The sequence below is a fragment of the Salminus brasiliensis genome, chromosome 22, assembly GCF_030463535.1.
Source record: "Salminus brasiliensis chromosome 22, fSalBra1.hap2, whole genome shotgun sequence".
Taxonomy (NCBI): domain Eukaryota; kingdom Metazoa; phylum Chordata; class Actinopteri; order Characiformes; family Bryconidae; genus Salminus; species Salminus brasiliensis.
In genome coordinates this window covers 31,682,596-31,706,174 of record NC_132899.1, presented here as the reverse complement: position 1 = coordinate 31,706,174, position 23,579 = coordinate 31,682,596, and the positions used below count along the sequence as shown (strand labels likewise).

Genomic DNA, 23,579 nt, shown 5'->3' with positions numbered 1-23,579 from the left:
GGTACCCCTCGGTTAATGAAAGAAAAACCCACAATGGTCACAGAAATAACTTGAATCTGACAAAAGTAATAATAAATAAAAATGCTATGAAAATTAACCAATTAAAGTCAGACATTGCTTTTAAACCATGCTTCAACAGAATTATTAAAAAATAAATAAACTCATGAAACAGGCCTGGACAGAAATGATGGCACCCTTAACTTAATATTTTGTTGCACAACCTTTTGAGGCAATCACTGCAATCAAACGATTCCTGTAACTGTCAATGAGACTTCTGCACCTCTCAGCAGGTATTTTGGCTCACTTCTCATGAGCAAACTGCTCCAGTTGTCTCAGGTTTGAAGGGTGCCTTTTCCAGACGGCATGTTTCAGCTCCTTCCAAAGATGCTCAATAGGATTTAGGTCAGGGCTCATAGAAGGCCACTTCAGAATAGTCCAATGTTTTCCTCTTAGCCATTCTTGGGGTTTTTAGCTGTGTTTTGGGTCATTATCCTGTTGCAAGACCCATGACCTGCGACTGAGACCAAGCTTTCTGACACTGGGCAGCACATTTCTCTCTAGAATCACTTGATAGTCTTGAGATTTCATTGTACCCTGCACAGATTCAAGACACCCTGTGCCAGATGCAGCAAAGCAGCCCCAGAACATAACTGAGCCTCCTCCATGTTTCACAGTAGGGACAGTGTTCTTTTTCTTGATTTGTTTCATTTTTCTGTCTGTGAACTTAAAGCTGATGTGCTTTGGCAAAAAGTTCAATTTTGTCTTATCTGTCCATTGGACATTATCCCAGAAGCTTCGGGGCTTGTCAGCATGTAGTTTAGCAGTCCAGTCTGGCTTATTATGATTTGTTTTCCCATGAAGTCCATTTTGGCTCAAACAACAACAGATGGTGCAATCTGACACTGATGTTCCTTGAGCTTAAAGTTCACTTTTAATCTCTTTAGAAGTTTTTCTGGGCTCTTTTGTTACCGTTCGTATTATCCATCTCTTTGAATTTTCCTCCTGCGGCCACATCCAGGGAGGTTGACTACAGTCCCATGGATCTTACATTTCTGAATAATATGTGCAACTGTAGTCACAGGAACATCAGGCTGCTTGGAGATGGTCTTATAACATTTACCTTTACATTACTTTCAGGAGTACCATTATTTTTGTCCAGGCCTGTTTGATGAGTTTAATTTTTTTTGAATAATTCTGTTGAAGCATGGTTCAAAATCAGTGTTGGATTTTCATTCAAGTTATTTCTGTGACCATTGTGGGTTTTTCTCTCATTAACCAAGGGGTACCAACAATTCTTTGTCCATGTGTGTTTATAGTACATATACACAGTTATGACCACCAACCTAATAACTACCCTTGGCGTGGACTGTTTTAGGTGATGGAAGGTGTTTATTATAGAGGTTAGCTGCTTCACTGTGGCGCATCGATTGCTCTCTACCACTCGCGGGAGTCATAGTTCCCCTGGTATCACTGGCCAGTTGGGGGACCGATGTTAAGCTGTTGGGAAGTGCTCAGTGCATGAGAAGACTATTCATAAGGCGGCTCTAGAACAGCAGACGAACTTCTTGGTTTCGGAGATGCTACCACCCTTCGCCCACTGTCACAGGAATTAACTTTACCTGCGATGCCACAGGGTAACTGGGTTTGCTGCATGTATAAATAAGCGAGCACACCAGTCAGTTGTAGAAGAGAACAAAATGATAGTCATGGGTGAAGGACGAACGGTGGTAGCATCTTGGAATCTGCTAACTTTGTAGGATGTTCTAGATTCGCTGTAATTAAGGTGTATCTAGAATGGAAGTCTCACATGGAGTGCTTCCCAAGGGCTTAACAGTGGTGGCCGGCACTGATGGAGCAGTTAACACCTTCCATTACCTAATACAGTCCATGCCATCATGTCTCACTGGAGTCACCCAAGCCAAGGATGGTTATTCCCACTATTAGGTAGGTGGTCATAATATTCTGATATGACTGTGTGTACGTGTGTATAAAATATGAACCGTCTATACGGTCATGGGAGAATATAATTTAAAGTGAAGTGGGCAGTGATCACTCGCTGCTGACCAACCAAAACAGCTGTCCACTGTTGAATGTGTTGAATGGACAGTACAGAACTGAAGAGTGAGGATGGTGGGAGATGCTGCATCAAGCTTATAACCAACAGAGGACCAGTTATAAGCCCGGGCTTCAGCTTTTAGCTGGGCCGGATGCAGAGGGCAGAACTAGGGCGGAGACATACCGTAGCAGCAGAGCGACCTGGACCCCGCTGGGCTACTATCGCTCCAGAGATGGCCTTTATCCAGCTGTGCATGTCCTCTGGACTGTCCGTCTGAGAGAGTGTAGAGAGAAACCACCCCTTCAGAAACTAAGCCTGATGAAAGTTGGGTTTTTGCCTTTACGCTGGAGCTATGTGGCTAACTTAGCTAGCAAGCAATGGATAAATAGTCTACATCAGTTAGCATAGTGCTACCTGCAGGCCTAAATCATCACACACCCTTCTCAAACCTAATAGACTTGCTTATGTGGTTTCTGACTCACTGTTTCTAGTGATTCAGGCTGCTACTACTATTTTTAGCAAACACCACAATGGCTTTACTCCAGCTCCATCCAGTTCTGTGGCATAGCTGAGGCTGGTTTCCTTTTAGAATTTTCTGCTCCACCTTAAATTACAATTACATTCAGGCTTCAGTGCGAGCACCCGAATGGAACCATTTAAGGTGGACCAGAAATACAGAATACAAAGTGGCCACAGCCTTCTAGTGGTACCCGCCCTGTAGGCTTGCTTTGTAGGCTTGGCCTGGTCTTATTGTTTCAGAAACAACAAGCTATCATTTAGCTGTCGGCTACGTTAGCCTCACTGCTCCAGTATTCACTGGTTAAACCCTGTACGAAGGCATACACTTCAGATCGTCACCCAGAAAACGGCATTACTCTCAGAATTGCATCTATTTTATTGACCCCAAAATAGAACCCTGAGGGATTCCACAAAATCTGCTACGCTGTTTAATAATTCTTTGTAGTTTCTGAATTAAGAGAATTAATATTTGAATAATGAGCCTAGGCTTCAAAGTGAGAAATGGCTAAGTGGCTCCCGTGTAAATGCCCTCACCTGAATGTAGAAGGTTCTTGAGGTAGTGACAAGTTCAAAGAGATTGTCCCTCATCATCAGATCACTGAAAACACAGCACAGTCATGGTCAGTAGCTGGTTGCTTTGTCTGGGGCAGCTGGTGATTAGACAATTGACCGGTTGTGGTTCGCTGACTGAAGTGATGAAGTCTATCAGACATGAAGTCAATTATGAACCGTCTATTCAGGAGCAGCTCGGACTCTCAGCTCAGATTCTCTACATTAACTGATTCTCCTTCTGACGCCACAGCTGCTCGCTGTGGGTAATAAGGGAAATGGGGCGTGGCCTGAAGCCAAAAAAACCTGGAATGTTTACTCTAACATTCACACCAACTTACACCCACACACACACACACAGCACTGACCTTTGTTTACACTCCTGAACTTTGTTAACCTCCTTTAGTGGAATCACACGCAGAGGCTCTCGGTCCTAAAGACAGAGAGAGATAAATAGTCAGTCAGTCAGATACAGTTAAATGATAAACAGCCAAAGAGACAGACAGATAGACAGTGGGTGGGCATGTTGGTGGATAGACAGACAGATAGACGGGTGGGAGGGCATGTTGGTGGATAGACAGTGGGTGGGCATGTTGATTGCTTGATATATGGAGAGATAGATGAGTGGGTGGGCATGTTGATTGGTACATAGACACACAGATAGACGAGTTGGTGAGCATGTTTAAGGGGCTGATAGATGGACAGATGGACAGTGGGTGGGCATGTTGATTGGTTGATAGAATGACAGATAGACGAGTGGGTGGGCATGTTGATGGGTGCACAGGCGAACATGTTGAGTGAATAGACAGACGGACAGACAGACGAGGAAAAAGAGGAAAGTAACTCCTTGCTTTGGGCAGGACGCTGTAGAGTCCACAAGGTCGTCATCATCAGGCCTGAAATAGGCTTTTACTGACACAATGCTCTGTGATTTAGTCTGTGATTTAGTCTGTGAACCTCACCCCCCCCTCCACACACACACACACACACACACACACACACACACACGAACAGCTGTGCAGATTCCTGTACGTACAGCAGTGAAGTTCTCTCTCCACCAGCAGTGTCTGTATTTGCACGGGTTTACGTTCCACTACATCCCGACACTGAAAACACAGACTGTAAACGTTCATTTTCCTAACACATACCCTCACATGCTCTGACCTGTAAGCGGCTGCCTGTCAACACGTCACTGTGCAGGAATGGAATTTACGACACTCACCGACAGGCCGGGACAACACACCAACAGCACACACACACACACACACGCTCATTGCACATTATGCAGTCCATTGACGCCAAAAAGAGTGTCTGGAGTGTTTTTGTCAGGGACTTGTGTCCCGGGGGGCTGCGTGTGTGTGTTTGAAAAGTCCAGCCCAACAGACCCAGGCAAAGCGGCAATACACGGGGGTCCAAGCACCACAGAGTATGTGCAAATGCCACCGGGGACCTCTGAGAGTTTGTGGCTTTTGTTTTACTGCATTATCGCTTAAAAATACTGACATTTTCGCCATGTTGAGATGACCATGAGATAAAAAGTGTCATTTTTTAGAACTGGGTGGAACTTCAGGCTTGAGCTGAGAGACATTTGCTGTGGAGCTCGGAGTGGAAATCCAACCAAAAAAAGGCTGCTCATCTTATCTAGCACTAAGAACTTTGGGCGCGATTTCTTTAGGAAAGTTGATCAGACTCTGGAGTGGGGGTGCACTGTTCTCCTGTCATCAGACATTTTCAAAAGAACATCTAAACAAGTGCTGTCAAGTAATGTGGATGCCACGCGATGCTTTCGCTAGCTAGCGCACTGCTCTAGTGGCTCTATTCAAGGGTGACGGCTCTCTGATACGAAAACATTGGCGCACAGCGGTTCGTGAGGAAGCATGGAAACTATGCTTCACTGTGGAAGTGTGTTTAGGATGGTGGCCAGCTTCTGCGAACAATACAGCAGCTGGAGTTTCACTTATCAACTTATCACTAATCTGACCAGACTGAGGGGTCTCACATAGAGGAGCGGTGGGAGAGAGAAAATGTACTCACCAGGTCGGACTTGAAATAGCTGATGGCGTTATCGTCCAGCATGAAGTATCTCCTCTTCCAGTTCTTCATCTGCACCCAGACGGAGAAGAAGTCAGGCATGCTGCTGTGATCTGAGACTGTGTAATTAGGTGGGTATGGGCTGTCCTGGTTCTAATTATTGTCTCGACCAATTAACCCACCCATTCTTCGCTCCCCCTAGTACTGGCAGTGCTCCCGACACTAGGAGGGTAAGGACGTGTAAAGCCAGCCACCACCTCTTTTCAAACTGCTGCCGATGCGGCATTGCCAGGCAGGCAGTCGACGTGCTTGGAGGTAAGTGCCAGGTCCCCATTTCCACCACACCAGCCAGCGTCGCCTAAGAGTGATGAGCATGGGAAAGAGCACGGCCAATTGTGCTCTCTCCGACTCCGGCTGCTGATGGCAAAGCCGGATCGTTCGGGATTCGAACTCGCAGTGCATTAGACCGCCGCTGAGCCACTCGGAGGCCGGGGGCACAATAACAATACGCAATGGTTGCGAAGCACGTGACTCACCACTGCGCCCTGTTTGACGCAGAAGCCGGCTTTGACCACCGACTGGTCTTGGTTGGCCCGGCTAAGGTAGTAGGGCATCTGTCCGTGGGGTTTCCTCACAGCGCCTCGCTCCGCCCCATTCTGCCCCTCCCCCTTCTCCTGCCACAAGAAAAACAACAAAAAGAGGTGTAGTAAGCAGCAGCAGGGCCACGGATGGGGCCCGACATGGGCGTTAAATGTGCAGTGAACACGTACTGACCTGTGTCGGGGTGATGATGGGCACTCCTCCAATAATCTCAGTCTTGTAGGAGACCTGTTTCATGGCCCCCAGCACCTCCACACAGGCCTCCGCTGGGTTCTGCACACTGTGGTCCCCCAACTTCGGCACCTGCAGAAGACCCACGATCGGTCATTAGCGTAGTCTGACGCACTGGGTATACTGCTAGCAACACTAGCAAAGCTAGCGCATACACTACCTGTCCAAAAGTATCGAGACACCAATTTCTTTCTAACCAATTCAAAGTTTGTGACGCACCGGAGCTGGTTTCAGGCGAACCTGGATAAGCCAGTCTCAGAATAACTGAGCCTGAAACCAGTAGAGAACCCTCCTAAGACCGTTCCCTCGACTCCCTCATCCTCTAAATAGGTGAGATTTGAGCCTCAGTTAGCTGTGCTGTGGTGTTCAGCCTGCTAGCTAACTTCTCTAGCTAACGGCCTCTAATTTCTCCTTTCTGTTCCTCCCAGCACCAGTCGCTCGACTTCGCTCTCGGACATGTCGTGTTTTTATGGTCAGCACTTGTGTCGGGGTCAGCAGTTGGTCAGATGCAGCTGCTCTGGGCTGTCTGATACTCGATGGAGCTGTAGTTGAGCTAGCTAAGCAGATGCTAGCTTATCGAGTGGCTACAGATCCAAAACCATGTGCTTCCAGCAGCAGCAGCCCGATCATTAGCCATCAGTCGCTCGAGTCGTTCCCGATAGTGGTTTATGGCATTACGTTTACAAGGCTTCCGTACAAAGTAACATCTGGTCAACAGCGATCCTGTGGTCAGAAACTACCCAAAACAGACGTGCTTCAGTCGGGCACCGTATACGTAATGGACCTATATACCTATAGTTTGAGATTTAGGGCTAATCCGTTATGACATAATGCCTTTATTTTTACCCGTGGTTCGGCCTTTTGTTCCTGTTCCTTCTTAAATTTGCTCCTACTGTACTACTGTTCTGCCAGCAGTTCAACCGGTTCACTAATCACCCTGCTGATCTCTGGGCCTGTTAATGAGAACAATGGTAAAGACCTACTGTGATTTTGGTGGCGTTGTTCAACACAGCAATCCATTCCACCAGGTCCTGCTTGTCGTTGGCCTGCAGGTAGAACTTCCTCATTCCAGCATTAATGACTGCAGGGAGACGACCAGAGAGAGAGAGAGAGAGAGAGAGAGGTGCTTACTGAAAGGCTAGGCTAAGTGCTTGGCCTATTAGCTTTGCAGGACGTGCTTTGAAGTCTGCCTATTAAGAAGTTTGTAGTTTGTCTGTAGTTCTGACAAAAGTATTGGGACACCTGCTCATTCAGCATAGTTTCTGCTAAAATCAAGGGTATTAAAAAGAGTTGCTCCTGCTTTTGTTGGAGTAGCTGTCTCTACTGTCCAGGGAAGAATGTTTTCTACTAGGAGCATTGTTGTGAGGATTTGATTTGAGCGTTGGTAAGGTCTGGATGTTGGATGATCACCACTCCACATCAGCTCCTCCCAAAAGTACTGGATGGTGCGTTATCCATCGCTCCAGAGAACACAGTAAGTTCCACTGCCCCACAGCTCAATGCAGGGGGGGGGGGCTTTATATCCCTCTAGCCCATGCCTGGCCTGTTGCCAGTAGCCTGAAACCAACCACAGCCTCATTTGTGCATGGGGGTGTAAAGGAGGGAGTCACCGACAGCCAAGGAATTAGTAGCACTGAGTTTTGGCTGCTCACTGAAAGCCTGTATCCAGACTGATGTGCTTGCTTCTGTACGTCAGTGAGGTCTATCAGACACACACACACACACACACACACACTTTGGACTCTGGCTCTACTCCTCTGTAAAAACACTACAACAGGAATCCTATGCTGGACGGGTGCTCTGTCAAATCCTGCACCGGTAACCCCCCAAGGCCAGTAAACACCGAGGTAGGCTGCCGATCACAACAGGAAGCCGAACGACTGAGGTTCTGTCTGCAGGGCAAGCCTACTTGCGTACACACACACTCATTTCCTTTAAGAACTAGGTCAAGCCACTGTCATGGTGGTAAGCCAGGACCATACAAGTGATATAACGAGGTAAAGCACATTCCACTGTACTGTTGTCACACAGTCATAACAACAGCGAGTCAGTTCGCAGGTATGTTGCAGGTGCAGGCATTTCACTATGATTTGATCTGATTTGACCTCGGTATGACTGGCTAATGAATTTGGCTCTGAGTGGCTCGTCGGTCAAATTCGCTACCGCTATGGCTCAAGGGCTCGCAAGTTCGGAACCCTGAGCCATGCCGCTTTGCCATCAGTGGCCGGAGTCTGAACGGGCACAACTGCCTGGACTCTCTCCGGGTGGGTAGATGGCGCTCTTTCCCCTCATCACTCTTAGAGCTGGAGACCTGGCCCTTTCCTCAGAGCGCGTAGGCTGCCCGGTGATGCGGCATGACAGTGGTGTAGATGGGCTCGTCCTGCTGTTCGGGCGGTAGCTCAAAGAAAGAGACAGGGGCTGATGTTCCATGTATTGGAGGAGTGTCTGGAGCATTGCTAGTTCTAGAGGGGGCTACGAACAGGTGGGAACCCAAAGAGAGGGTTCAACAAAGCTGCCACTTTGACCCAGGGATCGTTGGTTCGAATCCTAGGTAAGGGCGCATGCCATCAGCAGCCAGAGCCTGAGAGAGAACAATTGGCCTTGCTGTCTCTGGGGGAATAGATGGCACTCTTCTTTGCCCCCTACATCGCTTTCCTCTGAGCAAGTTGATTGGTTTGCCAGTGATGGTGGATGGTTACGCGGGGGTCGGAGGACGCACGTGTCCGTCCTCACCCTCCCAGTGTCAGATAAGGGATAAGAGAGACTTAATTGGCTGGAAAGGAAAATTTGGAAAATTTATTTTATCCCAACTTAGTCTAATAACTTCTAGCATCCCAAAGTTCCACCCTTACGCTACACTCCTAATCACCATCAACACGACTAGAATAGAATCAGGCCAAAGACGAGCATTCACCAGCAACAAAGACAACGGCACGACGCGACACCGCACAGAAGCTATAAATACTCCAGAGGTTTGGAGTTTCCGATTTAAACTCCAGCATCCTGTACCAGCCCCCCCTCCAAAAGCCAGGTCAGCCTACGGTCATCCAACTGCTTCCTCCTATTTACAGCAGTCCCAGAACTCAGAGCTACTGAAGGGGTGAGGGGTGAGGAGTGTCCTGGAGCGAAGCAGGGAGGGGAGAGTGGACGTGGACGATAGCGACGTGTCTGCGATTACGTCGCTGCAGTCCCTGTAGACCAGGCCGCTGCTCAATGCCTATTGTATCTCCTTCCCTAAAGGGTACATAGAGGCCAGCTGTAGAGCGAGGCTTCGCAGGTGCTGCTGTTGATGCGGAAAAGTCCCGAGACCCACAGAGAGGGCCAACGCCTTTAAAGAAGCAGGAGTCTGGCCAAAAATACATTGTGTACACACATCACAAGTGTAGCAAACTGGACAAGGCCTGTTTAGAGTCTGAAGTTTGCTGCTGGGGTTTTGCACTCCGAAGGCTGTTAGCTGCGTTTTTGTCAGTTTTGGTTTCTTAGAGAAACTATGATGATTGGTAAGGTCACACCCTGAAAACAAGCCCACTGTAGCTGCAAGTTTAGCGATGCTGAGTTTGACCTCTCAGATATGAGGCTTCATCCTCTAAACAGGTGGGATTTGAGCCTCAGTTAGCTGGAACACGGCCTGCGCTGTGGTGTTTAGCCTGCTAGCTAACGTATCTAGTCCAAACCCAGCAGAACCGGCCTCTCATATCTCTTTCCTGTCCCTTACGAGAGCAGTGGCTCGACTTCACTCCCAGACACGAGTTCTTATGGTCAGCACTTGTGTCGGGGTCAGCAGTTAGTTAGCAGCAGCAGCAGCTAGCTTAGCGAGTGGCTAAGAGCCTCTCCAACTCAGCTTCTGTCCTTCTGAACAGCAGCAGCAGCTTGATCATTAGCCACCAGTCGCTCGAGTCGTTCTCGTCTAGACGTTTATAAGTGGGGTTTCGGTCAGACAGACTGGAGCTAGTTCTGTGTTTAGTTAGTCTTGCTAACTAAGCTAATGCTAACCAGCTCCTCTCTCCTGATTCAGAGCAGTTTAACAGGTGTAATGGTCAAATTGACGGTTTAACATTTCTTGAATGATTGACTTAAAGCTGTGCAGTGTTCACTTGGTCAGCCTGTGAGCAAACTGGACGTTAGATTTGGTCATTTTTCAGTTTTAAAACTGAGAGGGCCACTCCCCGCCCTGATAACGCTGTATACCCTGGCTTTTGAGAGGGTATGACGTGAACAAGTGCTGTCCCGAGGCAGCAAATCAATGGTCTTGATCTTTTTTCAGCTCCACACCTTCTACTGCTGCTCTTCAGAAATCACACTCCTAAACACCATCTTTAAGAGTCTGGTTAATCAACAGCAGTTTGGTATGTTTGACCTTCATCCCCTGCATTAAACCAGTGAGAGAGACAGATACACCAGCAGCCTACAGACTGAACTGCTCTAATGGAGTTCAGTAGACCCCCCCCCCCTCCTCTTTTCCGTTATCCTACGAAGAACAATGCCTGGGGTGAAGCGGACCGTGCGACTGTGTTTGTTGGACAGCCTCCCTGGTGCTCCGTGAGTACAGTACCATACACACATTGACTCACACACACACACACACACACACACACACACGCACACCATCTTTGAAACAACTACATAGTAGCATTTGTGTGTCCATGTATACGTTTTATAAATTGAAGACTGAGCAATTTCACACCATTAAGAAATTCAAATTATCAAAGAGCAAAAGTTTGGGCACCCCAATTGTAAAGGCTCTGATTTTTCCAGATCAAGCCCCAGGCTGGTCACCTGCTGTAGCTAGAAGCAGTCAGCTGAATCAAATTCCCAAGCTTGATAAATCTGATAGTGTGAATTGTGAAGAAATGGCAGTTTTAGGGAACTGTGGAGGTCAAGAGGTCAGGAACAGTGAGAGAACTACACCTACGCTGGCAAGAAAGGCAAACCTTATTTACAGAAGTTATATCTGCAGGTGGATATGCTGGCTCAACTGGAACTGGGTTGGGATTCTCCTCGTCTTCGGGAGGTACTGCGCTGGAATCCCAGCAATGTGGGCTGGAGCTTTTTAATTGGGTGCTATAGTAGAAGCTGGTTAACTGTAGTTGGAGCAGTTAACTGAGTAATACAGTTGGTGCTGGTTAGCCAGGGAATACGGTCAGAGCTAGTTAACTGTAATGGTCACATTTGGTTAACTGGGTGATGCAATCAAAGCTGGTAAACTGGGTAATACCGCCAGAGCTGGTAAACTGGGTAATGCAGTCAAAGCTAGTTAGCTAGGGGATATAGTTGGGGCTGGTTAACTAGGGTATATAGTTAAAGCTGGTTAACTGGGTAATACAATCAGAGGTGGTCAACTTGGTAATGCAGTCAGAGCTTGTTAGCTAGGGGATATAGCCGGGGCTGGTTGACTAGGCAGTACAGTTGGGGCTGGTTGACTAGGCAGTATAGTCGGGGCTGGTTAACTAAGCAATATAGTTGGGGCTGGTTGACTAGGCAGTATAGTCTAGGCTGGTTAACTAGGCAGTATAGTCTGGGCTGGTTAACTAGGCAGTATAGTCTGGGCTGGTTAACTAGGCAATATAGTCTGGGCTGGTTAACTAGGCAATATACTCGGGGCTGGTTAACTAGGTTATATAGTTGGGGCTGGTTAACTAGGTAATATACTAGGGGCTGGTTAACTAGGTAATACAATCAGGGCTGGTTAGCTAGGGAGTATTGTCAGAGCTGGTTAACTGGGTCATAGTCAGAGCTAGTTAGCTAGGGAGCTTGGTCAAAGCTGGTTAACTGGGTAATAGACAGAGCTAGTTAAGAAGTATAGTCTGAGCTGGTCATCTGGGTTATAACCAGAGCTAGTTAGCTAAGGAGTGTGTAGTCTGTGCTGGTTAGCTAGTAAGTGTAGTAACTAACTGTATGTAATCTGCAAACATGCTTATGTGTGTGATGATAAACCCAAACCGACTTACCAAAGCAGAATTCCGCCTTTGGTCGCAATTTAGTGGCATCGCTGACCTACAACAAGAGCAAATCAGTGAGGGTCCACCCCCAAAGCCACACCCCTCCTATCACATGCCAGAACAGTCAAGAGAAAACTCCACCACTCACCTTTGAGATGTATGTGAGTTTGAGGGAGCCAACATAGGCAGTGCCTTCTGGAAGGTTCTGGAAGAGAACAGAAGGTCGATGTAAGTAAAGCTGAAGTTACTGGTGAAGTCTGGAGAGTTGGGCTCGGGGGGCGGGGGGGGTGGGGGTGGGGGTGTACGAGTGTGGGAGAAGGTAATTTGCTGTATCTGAGGAGAGACGTGGCTGGAATGAACTGAGGAGGTGCAGAACTGAGCTGGGTGGGTATGAAAGTTTCAGCACATGTGTAGAGACAGCGGAGCCGGGCTGAATTATTCAAATCTGAGAGCAATATCCATAAATTATGAGGGGTTTTTTTGGGGGGCTTTAAACACTTCTGCTTCTGTGTGGAAACTGGAGGAACTCAAACTCCCCTGAAAGGAAAGGAAAGATGGAAAGGGAGATTTCGGAAAAGTGTTCCTGACATCAAAGTGAAGACTCTGCTAACTAGCATTAGAGCAGGAGTGTCTAAGGAGCAGTCGGAGCTGGTTAACTGGGTAATACAGACCAAACTGGTGAGCTAGAGAGTAATTGGAGCTAGTTAGCTGGGCAGTGTGGTCAGAGATGGTTAACCGGGTAATCTAGTCTGAGCTTGTTAGCTAGGCAGTGTGGTCGGAGCTGGTTAACTGGGTAATACAGAGCAAACTGGTTAGCTAGGCAGTGTGATCGGAGCTGGTTAACTGGGTAATACAGAGCAAACTGGTTAGCTAGGCAGTGTGGTCAGAGCTGGTTAACTGGGTAATACAGAGCAAACTGGTTAGCTAGGCAGTGTGGTCAGAGCTGGTTAACTGGGTAATACAGAGCAAACTGGTTAGCTAGGCAGTGTGGTCAGAGCTGGTGAACTGGGTAATACAGAGCAAACTGGTTAGCTAGGCAGTGTGGTCAGAGCTGGTGAACTGGGTAATACAGAGCAAACTGGTTAGCTAGGCAGTGTGGTCAGAGCTGGTAAGTTAGTTAGGGAGTGTAGGCTGAATTTCTTAGTTAGGGAGGGTGGTCCGAGATAATTATCTAAGGAGTGTAGTCAGAGCTGTTTAGCTAAAGAAAGTAGTCTGAGCTAGTTAGCTAGGGGTGTGGTCAGAGCTGGTAAGATGGTGAGGGTAGTCTGAGCTAGTTAGCTAGGGAGTGCAGTCAGAGCTGGTTAACATAGTTCAAGCTGGTTAGCTATAGAGCACAGTCAAAACTAGTTGATATAGTTGATATAGTTGAAGCTAGTTATCTAGTATTGTCAGAGCTAAACAACTAGATAATGTAGTCTGAGCTAGTTATCTAGAAGTGCAGTCGGAGCTGGTTAACTGGGTAATACAGTCGGAGCTGGTTAGCTAGGGAGCGTAATCGGAGCTGGTTAACTAGGGAGCGTAATCGGAGCTGGTTAACTAGGGAGCGTAATCGGAGCTGGTTAACTGGGTAATACAGTTGGAGCTGGTTAGCTAGGGAGCGTAATCGGAGCTGGTTAACTAGGGAGCGTAATCGGAGCTGGTTAACTGGGTAATACAGTTGGAGCTGGTTAGCTAGGGAGCGTAATCGGAGCTGGTTACCTAGGGAGCGTAATCGGAGCTGGTTAACTAGGGAGCGTAATCGGAGCTGGTTAACTGGGTAATACAGTTGGAGCTGGTTAGCTAGGGAGCGTAATCGGAGCTGGTTAACTGGGTAATACAGTCGGAGCTGGTTAGCTAGGGAGCGTAATCGGAGCTGGTTAACTAGGGAGCGTAATCGGAGCTGGTTAACTGGGTAATACAGTTGGAGCTGGTTAACTAGGGAGCGTAATCGGAGCTGGTTATCTGGTTAGCTTGCGAATGTAGCCAGAATTGATCTTATGGGAGATCCTGTCAGAGCTGGTTAAGTAGACAATCTAGTTGGAGCTGGGAAGCTCGGCAAAGTAGATGATGTTAGCACTGCAGCATCATTTCCAGTGGTCAGCTAGACGGTGTAGTCAAGGACAGTTAGTCTGACATTGCAGTGGAAGTGAGGTAATGAGGGAGTTTAGTCAGGGCTGGTTGGCTAGACTTACACGCCCGCATGTGAACGTATTGGTATCATTCATACTGAAGCCATCGTCAAGAGATTAATTATTTATTTTAAAAAAGTATTTTTATATTTTTTTTTAATCCGGGGACACCAAAATGCAAACGTCGCCTTGCTCCACTAGATAAACCAGCTGCACTGTGTCTACAACAGGAAACACGGGTCGGTCCGACTGTTGCTCATTAAACCACAGGCAGCCCCTTTGGACCTTGGTCTGAAAAAGGCTGAGTTGGAGCTTATTTGCTACACACAAACCCAGAAACTCCCAGACCTGCGGCACATGACGAAAGCCGCAACCGCGCCTCCCGCCAGCAGCCGTAAATTCTGGGCGACTGCCTGCCAAAAACGTATCCTGTGCACGAACATGCAGAGATCCTCCTAGCGATGGCACGTAGCGCAACCGCTCAGCACAGCAGAATACGCTACCATGCCAGTTAACGGGCCCATCATAGGCTAGTTCTCCAAAGACCTCAGACACGACTAGGAGGGGGGATCTGCCAGCTGTATTTTGCTGGCACTCTCTCTAATGTGAATGTGAATTCATCCACTGTAAGTTGCCAGTAGATTAGGACTCTCTGGAGCAGATCAACATCATGAACCTACTGGCACCATGCTGCCTAATAATGCCGGGCGTGGACAAGTAGAGGGGTATAAAGCCCCCCAGTATTGAGCTATGGAGCAGTGGAAGAACTGTGGAATCTCTGGAATGATGGATGATTGGTGCTACATCCAGTACTTCTGGGATAAGTTGGGCTGTTGGGGATGATGGGGTGGGGTCCAACATCCTGACCTCACCAACACTCATGGACACTGGTGGACTGCTGGAAACACAAGTCGAACCTTCGGAATGTGGGTTAGAGGGTTTGGTGTGAAACGCACCGTTCTAGATAACCTTACCCAGCGTGAACTGTTTCAGGTGGTGGTGAATGGTACCAGATGTCTGAACCTCTAAAAGCTCCACCCATCATGTGGGTCACACTGCCTGTGACACCATTTTCCATATAACACTCAGAGGACACCTGTGGGTTCACTGGTCAGTGGGTCAGTAGGTAGAAAAAGGCTGCTAGAAAGGCACGTTGGGCACGAGGTAGCTACCTGAGGGTTATCCATGTACCAGACCAGGCTGCCCTCCAGCGTGTCCAGTATGAAATAGCGGCGCAGGAACTTGCCACTGTTCTCATTTTCCTCAATGTCCAGGAAGCCACAGATCCGGTTCTGCCGATCCACGTAAGGCATCGCTGGGCCTGGGCATCACACTGACGGTGAGAGAGGGGGAAACGTAGTGTTAAGAGATGCCACAAATTATATAAATATAATATTAATATCCAAAACTTCGCTTCAAAATAAATGAAAAATAAAAAAATTGATGAAAAATAATATGCAGAATAGCCGAAATAAAGGTAGCAACAAACAGAGATGCACCGAACGATGCCTGTGACTGGTATCGGCTGATTCTACGCTGACTCGCGTACCGAGCATCAGCAAATCTGTCCCACCGCTCAGCCCTGTGTCCACTTCGCTTCAGATTAGCTCTCGTTTTATTGGTCGGCTCGCTAAAAATGATACATGATGGGCGGAGTTTCTTAGCTGGGTCAGGTCACAGGAATGTCGCTGCGGAAGCCTTCACTACCATCACCACTGCCCACCCAGTCCCAAAAACAACAAGGCTGCGGGTCATGAGGCCAGCTAGTCCATACTTTTGCTGATGCCATTCCCTAAAACTGTCTCCAAGAGTCGTTCCTGACTTGTTGGCCAATCCAATAAAGCCGACGAATTACGGTCAACCTAACAGATCCAACAGACCCAGAGTTCTCCTCCAGAGACTCCTGAAGCTGCCTGTTCTTCAGGCATGTAAGACCAGGCTTGTAAACCAAGCTGAGGAGGCCACAGGCACACTAGAGCACCTCCAGGGCACGTGAAATATGGAGCACCAAACATCTCCAACATGATGCTGCTGCCACCACCCCCATACTTCACTCAGCCCCCACTGAGGAACAGCATCTCCAACATGATGCTGCTGCCACCACCACTATACTTCACTCAGCCCCCACTGAGGAACAGCATCTCCAACATGATGCTGCTGCCACCACCCCCATACTTCACTCAGCCCCCACTGAGGAACAGCATCCACCAATATGATGCTGCCACCACCCCATACTTCACCCAGTCCCCACTGAGGAACAGCATCCACCAACATGATGCTGCCACCACCCCATACTTCACCCAGTCCCCACTGAGGAACAGCATCCCCCAACATGATCCTTGCATTTCTTGTTAGCCACATCGCTACGTTAGCCTCACAGCTCTAATACAACACCAAACACGGCAATCATGGATTCAGTACTGACTGAACTACTGCTTTAATGCCAGCACAGGACCAAACATAGCTCCTGCCTTGTTGTAGCCACATGCTGAGCCGCATGTGTTGAGGTTAGCAGCATGTGCCCAACAGCTGAGATCAGACCCCCGTCGGGGGGGGGGGGGGGGGGGGGTTGTTTTGCTCTGGGGTATTGCATCTAAGGAGGAAATGTGCACAGAGTATGCACAGGAGGAACCGAGAGTGTGGACTCTGCCCTGGTAGCTGTGCACAGGTGCTGGGAGTGCACAGTGCGTGGGTGCAGCTGTCGTCTTCTGCAGCAGCAGCAGCAGCAGCAGCCCTCAGCCTCTCTGCCCGTTCCAGCGCAGCGGAGGAAGGAAGTGCCGCTCCGCTCGGCTCATTAGCGACGCTGCGAGTCATGTCAAAACTCCCCTCAGCGAAACGCTCCACGTCCTACTGTCGCGGTGACCAAACGGAGAGCCCGGACCTCCTTCGGTGCTTTCGATTTTACTTTCCCCGCAACCACTCAAACCCCACAGAGACGCCACTGGCGCTGAAGAAACTCTCAGCAGACGCCTCCTCATGGAAGTACACTGATTTCTGATGGTGTTTAGGTCGGGGAATTCTAGAGATTGCTGGCATTTAACTCCATTCCTCCTCCATCTGCCAGTGAGCGGTTGCCTGTGCCAATGGCTGCAACAGAAGCCCATTCCGTGGCGGCAGCATCACGACCGCCAGGCCGCCTCCGACGTCCACCGGCCTTGACCAACACCGCTACAAGGGTCAAGACCCCCAGCATCGCCGAGCATCGTTACTGCGGCATTAACATCACAACCACGTCGACCGGCAGCCTTCGCCAGGCACTGTTACGTTAACAATAGTCTGACCTTCAATGTCCCATTTGGTCTCCCCGTTCATAGAGATGGGAGCTTGGACTTACAATTTACATTTATGGCATTTAGCTGACGCTCTTATCCAGAGCGACTTACAAAGGTACTCGTATTACAGAGGTGGAAAACCAGTGTAGTGTTAGGAGTCTTGCCCAAGGACTCTTATTGATGTAGCGCAGCATAGTCACCCAGACCGGGAATCGAACCCCAGCCTCCCATGCGGTGTGGTAGCTCAGTAGTGTTGTTATCTGTTGTGCCACAACAACCACCCGGTCTTGTGTGACTGGAAGTAACTGCCCTACGCCGTTGCAAAGATGGCCACCGAGCGAACAGACTCCATCCAGTAAGGACTTCAAGGTTCAGCTCAGCCTTGTTGAGTGCTTTATTGATATATATATATGATATATGAGAATATATATCTGACATATCTGATATATCTGACAATCCATTACAATGCCTGGATCGAATCGGATCATGGATTGAAGTCATGTTGCAAATGTAACTCGGTCATTCAGATTTCTCCTGTACAACATCCGGAGAATTCGACCCTTCCTCTCTAGAGAGTCGCCCAGGTGCTCGTTCAGTCTCTTGTCACTTTGAGACTTGACCACTGCAGCTCTCTCCTGGCTGGTCTTCCTCTGCGCACCATCAGCCCCCTGCAACTAATCCAGAATGCAGCGGCACGGGTCGTGTTCAACGTTCCTAAATTCAGCCATGTTTCCACTGCTGCGTTCTCTCTTCACAGGCTTCCTGTAGCTGCTGCCTGCATCAGATTCAAAACCCCTGACTCTGGTCTACAAAGCCCAGAACAGGCCAGCCAGCCCCTCCGTACTTTATGGTAATGGTCAAAAGCCGATCTGCACCAAGAGCCCTTCGATCTTCAAGTACGGCTCGGCTCGACCCGCCATCCCTCAAAATCCACGGAAGGCGAGCGTCCAGACTTTTTACTGTCCTGCACCAAAGTGGTGGAACGAGCTTCCCCTGGGTGTCCAAACAGCAGAATCGCTCGCTGTCCTCAAACGCAGACTGAAGACCCTCCTCTTCTGAGAGGACTTGGGTGAATAGCAGAGTGGTCTCCTTACTGACTTGTGTTTAGTAGAGTTTAAACTTAGAGGGTCTTTGAACTATTAGTCTATTTAAACTAGCTGAGGTTTTTCTTGGGTAAATAGCAAAGCACTTTTGTAGGTCACTCTGGAGAAGAGCATCTGCTAAATGCCTTAAATGTAAATGAACATCCCTAATAACTCCTACGGATACATCCAACAATGGCATTCTACAACCATCCCCGAGCCTAATGATTTCCGGGAACCAACAAATCCAAATATAAATAAAATTTTTCCTATATATCGTTAAATTTGGGTTGAGAAGATCCAGGTTAAATTCTTGATTGATTGATTGATTTATTTATTTTTTATCTTAATAATTTGTTCCCTGACAATATATACCTTTCTCATAAACATATATATTGGATAAAATCCAAATCACCTGTCTGTTGCTCAACGTTTCACTCATATCCGAGTCTGGTATTAACGAACATCCCTAGATCAAATCTTGAACCGGCCAATGGAAAGCACTGCCCATGCCTGCTAGGTCACGGTCACGCTCACTGTTTACTGTCCCAGAAATAATTTTATAATCACTGATCTTAATCTTAAATAAATAAAATGAATAAAATATAAATGCTGTTTAGAAACAAAGCTGACAGACCGGCTTGTTTTTATTAGGCTCTCGACCCAGGCTCATTTCACACGGACGATAACGATGACCCGTTTCCTTCTACCTTGAAAAAGGCCGAGAACCAGAGACTGCAAATAAGAGGTAGAACGCAGGCGCCACAGCAACCCACACCACCAATCTCTGAGGAGCAAATGCTGATCCTGATGCTCTGCGGTCTCGGACAGTTGCTGGCTCTGCTGAGTCAGCCAACAAGACCCACCCACAGTGGCTGGTTTACTGGTTAAAATGTCTGGAAGAGCCGAAAGTCAGTGGTTGCAGAAGACAGTCAGGAAGATCTCTGGACAGGTGGTGCACTGTTCTACTGTGCAGCAATACCAACACCTTATAGGGCCTTGATGGAGGAGTCCTGAAAACTGTCGGAAACTGTCAAATGAACAAGTCCCCCAACTGTTGAGCACGGGGTGTCCATCTTTAACTTGCCGCCTTTTGGAAATCAGGTCATCCCGGTTAGCTTAGCAAGTCACAACAGTAACACTGTTCGACGGGCGTGGAAAAAAGCTCGGATTTCCCTCCACTTTCCTCTGCTTCGGAATGTGACCTAACTGACAGGCCGAGTCGTGTCGTGTGATTTGCAACGCTTGCGATTGGTTGGTCCCTGGGTTCCCTGGGCCGCCATACCTGTACCTACTGCAAGAAAAGTTCTGCCGGTTAAAGTAAACACTAGGGCTGGGCGATACAATAAAAAAATACTATAATCACGATATTTATCCTTTCCCATACTGAATAGTCATTTCTACTCTTCGTCTAATGAACCCAGTCCAATTACACTGTTAGTAAGGAAACAGCTGATCAGTAGATGTTTATTAAACACGAACCGTCTCCTCCATACGATTAGAAAAGCATATCGTCATCACGATACGATAAAATATCGTCATATTGCCCAGCTCTACAAAACGCCCCGTCGTAAGTAAATAGTTCTCAGTAGTTTATTGTTTTAAGGTTTATCGCTTTAATGACATGATCATGTTCCTTGTCCAAAACCAAGAGGTCATTCATCTTCTAACTAACACCATCTAACAGACCTTTCTACCACAGATAAGGGAGTGGAAAGACAGCACTTCTTGTACAGCCTCCTAAACCAAACCTAAACACCTGATAAAGGAGAAGATCATGTTTTGAGACAGTTCTGCAATTTATCTGGCCTTGCCCCACGAAAGCCTCTCAGCTCGACCAAGGCCTGAAAGTAGGGAAGCACCGATACCACTTTTTCCTTTCTGATACCGATACCAGATTTTCAAATACCCGATACAATACCAACTCTGCCTTTCATGTACTGGTTGAGTAACTGAGCGATGAAATTGAAATTGGTGACCGCCTACGTCCAGTGTTGAGTATCGGCTTTAGCCTAGCTGCCAGCCAAAGAAGCAGTTGGCTGATCCACAGCGTCTGGGGTCAGTGTTCAATCAACGCCACCAATGTCGTATTTATGACTGAATCAGGTCGTCATACTGGTTGACTAGCATAGTAATGCTGGTTTACAGGTTGGTCAAGCTGGTCATACTGGTGGACCAGCATGGACAAGCTGGCCATACTGGTGGATTAGTGCAGTAAAGCTGGTTGACCACTTGGTCAAGCTGGTCATACTGGTTGACTAGCATAGTAATGCTGGTTGACAGGTTGGTCAAGCTGGTCATACTGGTTGACCAGCATGGTCAAACTGGTCATACTGGTTTACTAGCATGGTCAAGGTGGTTATACTGGCTGACCAGCATGGTCAAACTCGTCATACTGGTTGACTAGTGTAGTAAAGCTGGTTGACAGGTTGGTCAAGGTGGTCATACTGGTGGACCAGCATGGTCAAGCTGGTCATACTGGTTGACTAGTGCAGTAAAGCTGGTTAACAGGTTGGTCAAGCTGGTCATACTGGTTGACTAGTGTAGTTAAGCTGGTTGACAGGTTGGTCAAGGTAGTTATACTGGTGGACCAGCATAGTCAAGCTGGTCATACTGGTTGACTAGTGTAGTTAAGCTGGTCTTACTGCTTGACAGGTTGGTCAAGCTGGTCATACTGGTTGACTAGTGTAGTTAAGCTGGTCTTACTGCTTGACAGGTTGGTCAAGCTGGTCATACTGGTTGACTAGTGTAGTTAAGCTGGTCTTACTGCTTGACAGGTTGGTCAAGCTGGTCATACTGCTTGACAGGTTGGTCAAACTCGTCATACTGGTTGACTAGTGCAGTAAAGCTGGTTAACAGGTTGGTCAAGGTGGTCATACCTGCTAGTCAGCATGGTCAAGGTGGTCATACTGGCTAACCAGCATGGTCAAGGTGGTCATACTGGTTGACTAGCGTAGTTAAGCTGGTCTTACTGCTTGACAGGTTGGTCAAACTCGTCATACTGGTTGACTAGTGTAGTAAAGCTGGTTGACAGGTTGGTCAAGGTAGCCATACTGGTGGACCAGCATGGTCAAGCTGGTCATACTGGTTAACAGGTTGGTCAAGCTGGTCATACTGGTTGACTAGTGCAGTAAAGCTGGTTAACAGGTTGGTCAAGGTAGTCATACTGGTGGACCAGCATGGTCAAACTGGTCATACTGGTTAACAGGTTGGTCAAGGTGGTCGTACTGGTTGACTAGTGTAGTTAAGCTGGTCATACTGGTTGACCAGCATGATCAAGCTGTTCATACTGGTTGACAGGTTGGTCAAGGTGGTCATACTGGTTGACCAGCATGATCAAGCTGTTCATACTGGTTAACAGGTTGGTCAAGCTGGTCATACTGGTTGACTAGTGCAGTAAAGCTGGTTAACAGGTTGGTCAAGGTAGTCATACTGGTGGACCAGCATGGTCAAACTGGTCATACTGGTTGACAGATTGGTCAAGGTGGTCATACTGGTTGACTAGTGCAGTAAAGCTGGTTAACAGGTTGGTCAAGGTGGTCATACTGGTTGACTAGTGTAGTTAAGCTGGTCATACTGGTTGACCAGCATGATCAAGCTGTTCATACTGGTTGACAGGTTGGTCAAGGTGGTCATACTGGTTGACCAGCATGATCAAGCTGTTCATACTGGTTGACAGGTTGGTCAAGGTGGTCATACTGGTTGACTAATGTAGTAAAGCTGGTTGACAGGTTGGTCAAGTTGGTCAGTCAGTTTTGACAGGTCAGTCATGGTGGCAGACCCGGTAAACCATCAACCCAAAAAAATGCTCCACCAAAACCAGCAAACCAACCTGTTCAGTTTCCAATTACAGATCAAACACAAATGGAGAAATCCACCATTTAAACTACTAAAATAATCAATAATCGAGTCAAACCCTGGATCAAAAAAATGTAAGAATCGTATCGAACCTGCAGCCGCTTGTATCGTGACACCGGTACCGAGCGGCACCGCACAGCCCAATCAGACACGCGCACGGTGTCGAAATCCCACCTTCTCTCACTTCAGCTGTCCTGCTCCGACCACCAGTCCGAACACCTGGGGTCTTTCCGGCACTCCTACAGATCCATGACCCCGACCCTCCGCAGCGGACCGAGTTCGGCGGCCATACCGACCCAGAGGCGCCCGAGCCCGCCGCACTGCCGCCCTGTCGCCCCCACACACACCCACACCCACACCCACACCCACACCACCCGAGCCAGCAGAGGAGAGCAGCTCTCCCCGCCGCCAAACTGGAGCACTTACAGAGATAAACCCGCGGCGAAAGCTCGTCCTCTGCCTCTCCACCCTCTCAGCCCATCTCCCCAAAACTTCCTCCTCACAACAGCTCTCCCAGGGCGGAGCGCACAGGCCCCGGATGTGCCGGCGCACGGCATCATGGTCAATGTAGTTCGGTGGCACGCTGTAGATTCATAAATACCTGCGTATATAATTTTAATTATGCATTTATTTCTTACTTGTACAGCTTCAAATAGTAAAATTATTCATGAATTAAACATCAATATTTTTTATGGATTTGTCATAATAATAATAATAATAATAATAATAATAATAATATAAGGCTATATATTTATCCCATCTCGCTAGTTCACTAGCTTAGCTTTTGACTAGCATGTTGTCATTTGAGTTTTATTTGTTTAACTAGTCAACCAACAGCATTAGCATGACGCGGCTAGTCGACCCACATAACCAGCCTGGCCCACCAATGAATGGCCAGCTTGACCAAAGCAGTCAAATTGTATGACTAGCTTGACGACCAGCTTGGTCAAGTTGCTTATGCTCAGTGTTGCCAACCGTACAGACTTTGTCGCTATACCTAGCGACTTTTCAGACCCCTCTAACATTTTTTTATTTATTTTTTTAAAGCAACTATCGACAAATCTAGCAACTTTCTGGTGTAATTGGAGACTTTTGCTAAGACGGCCACACACACACACACACACACACACACAACATAGTCGTGTATCTCCCATTGATAATAACGGCAAATGGCCTCCTTGGTGGCCCTACTGTCTAACTGTTGCCCCCATCTTCAGAAGGTCATGAGATTGATCGCTGGCGATCCCATCTATCGAGGTTCACTAGCTTAGCTTTTGAGTGGTAGAAGCCATGTTGTCATTTGAGTTTGTTGAATTTGTTTAGCTAGTCAACCA

At 47.8% G+C, this 23,579-nt stretch overlaps 1 protein-coding gene across 7 annotated transcripts in view; it reads right to left on the bottom strand.

Annotated features, from left to right (window-relative positions):
• Nucleotides 1-22,778, bottom strand: part of plekha1b (pleckstrin homology domain containing, family A (phosphoinositide binding specific) member 1b) — a 29,211-nt gene extending 6,433 nt beyond the window's left edge. For 4 of the 7 annotated variants that reach the window (XM_072666784.1, XM_072666788.1, XM_072666789.1 and 1 more), the window contains exons 1-11: nt 22,338-22,570; nt 15,206-15,366; nt 12,074-12,130; nt 11,935-11,980; nt 6,970-7,067; nt 5,930-6,058; nt 5,692-5,829; nt 5,159-5,227; nt 3,493-3,557; nt 3,110-3,173; nt 2,240-2,329 (exon numbers count right to left, since the gene is read on the bottom strand). In XM_072666784.1, the coding sequence (XP_072522885.1) occupies nt 2,240-2,329; nt 3,110-3,173; nt 3,493-3,557; nt 5,159-5,227; nt 5,692-5,829; nt 5,930-6,058; nt 6,970-7,067; nt 11,935-11,980; nt 12,074-12,130; nt 15,206-15,346 (897 nt within the window). In that variant the 5' untranslated portion in view covers nt 15,347-15,366; nt 22,338-22,570. Of the gene's footprint in view, nt 1-2,239; nt 2,330-3,109; nt 3,174-3,492; nt 3,558-5,158; nt 5,228-5,691; nt 5,830-5,929; nt 6,059-6,969; nt 7,068-11,934; nt 11,981-12,073; nt 12,131-15,205; nt 15,367-15,582; nt 15,665-22,337; nt 22,571-22,671 lie in introns of those variants that run through there. The other 3 variants (XM_072666785.1, XM_072666786.1, XM_072666787.1) reach the window with 3 other exon arrangements.
• Between the last annotated feature and the right edge of the window lie 801 nt (nt 22,779-23,579).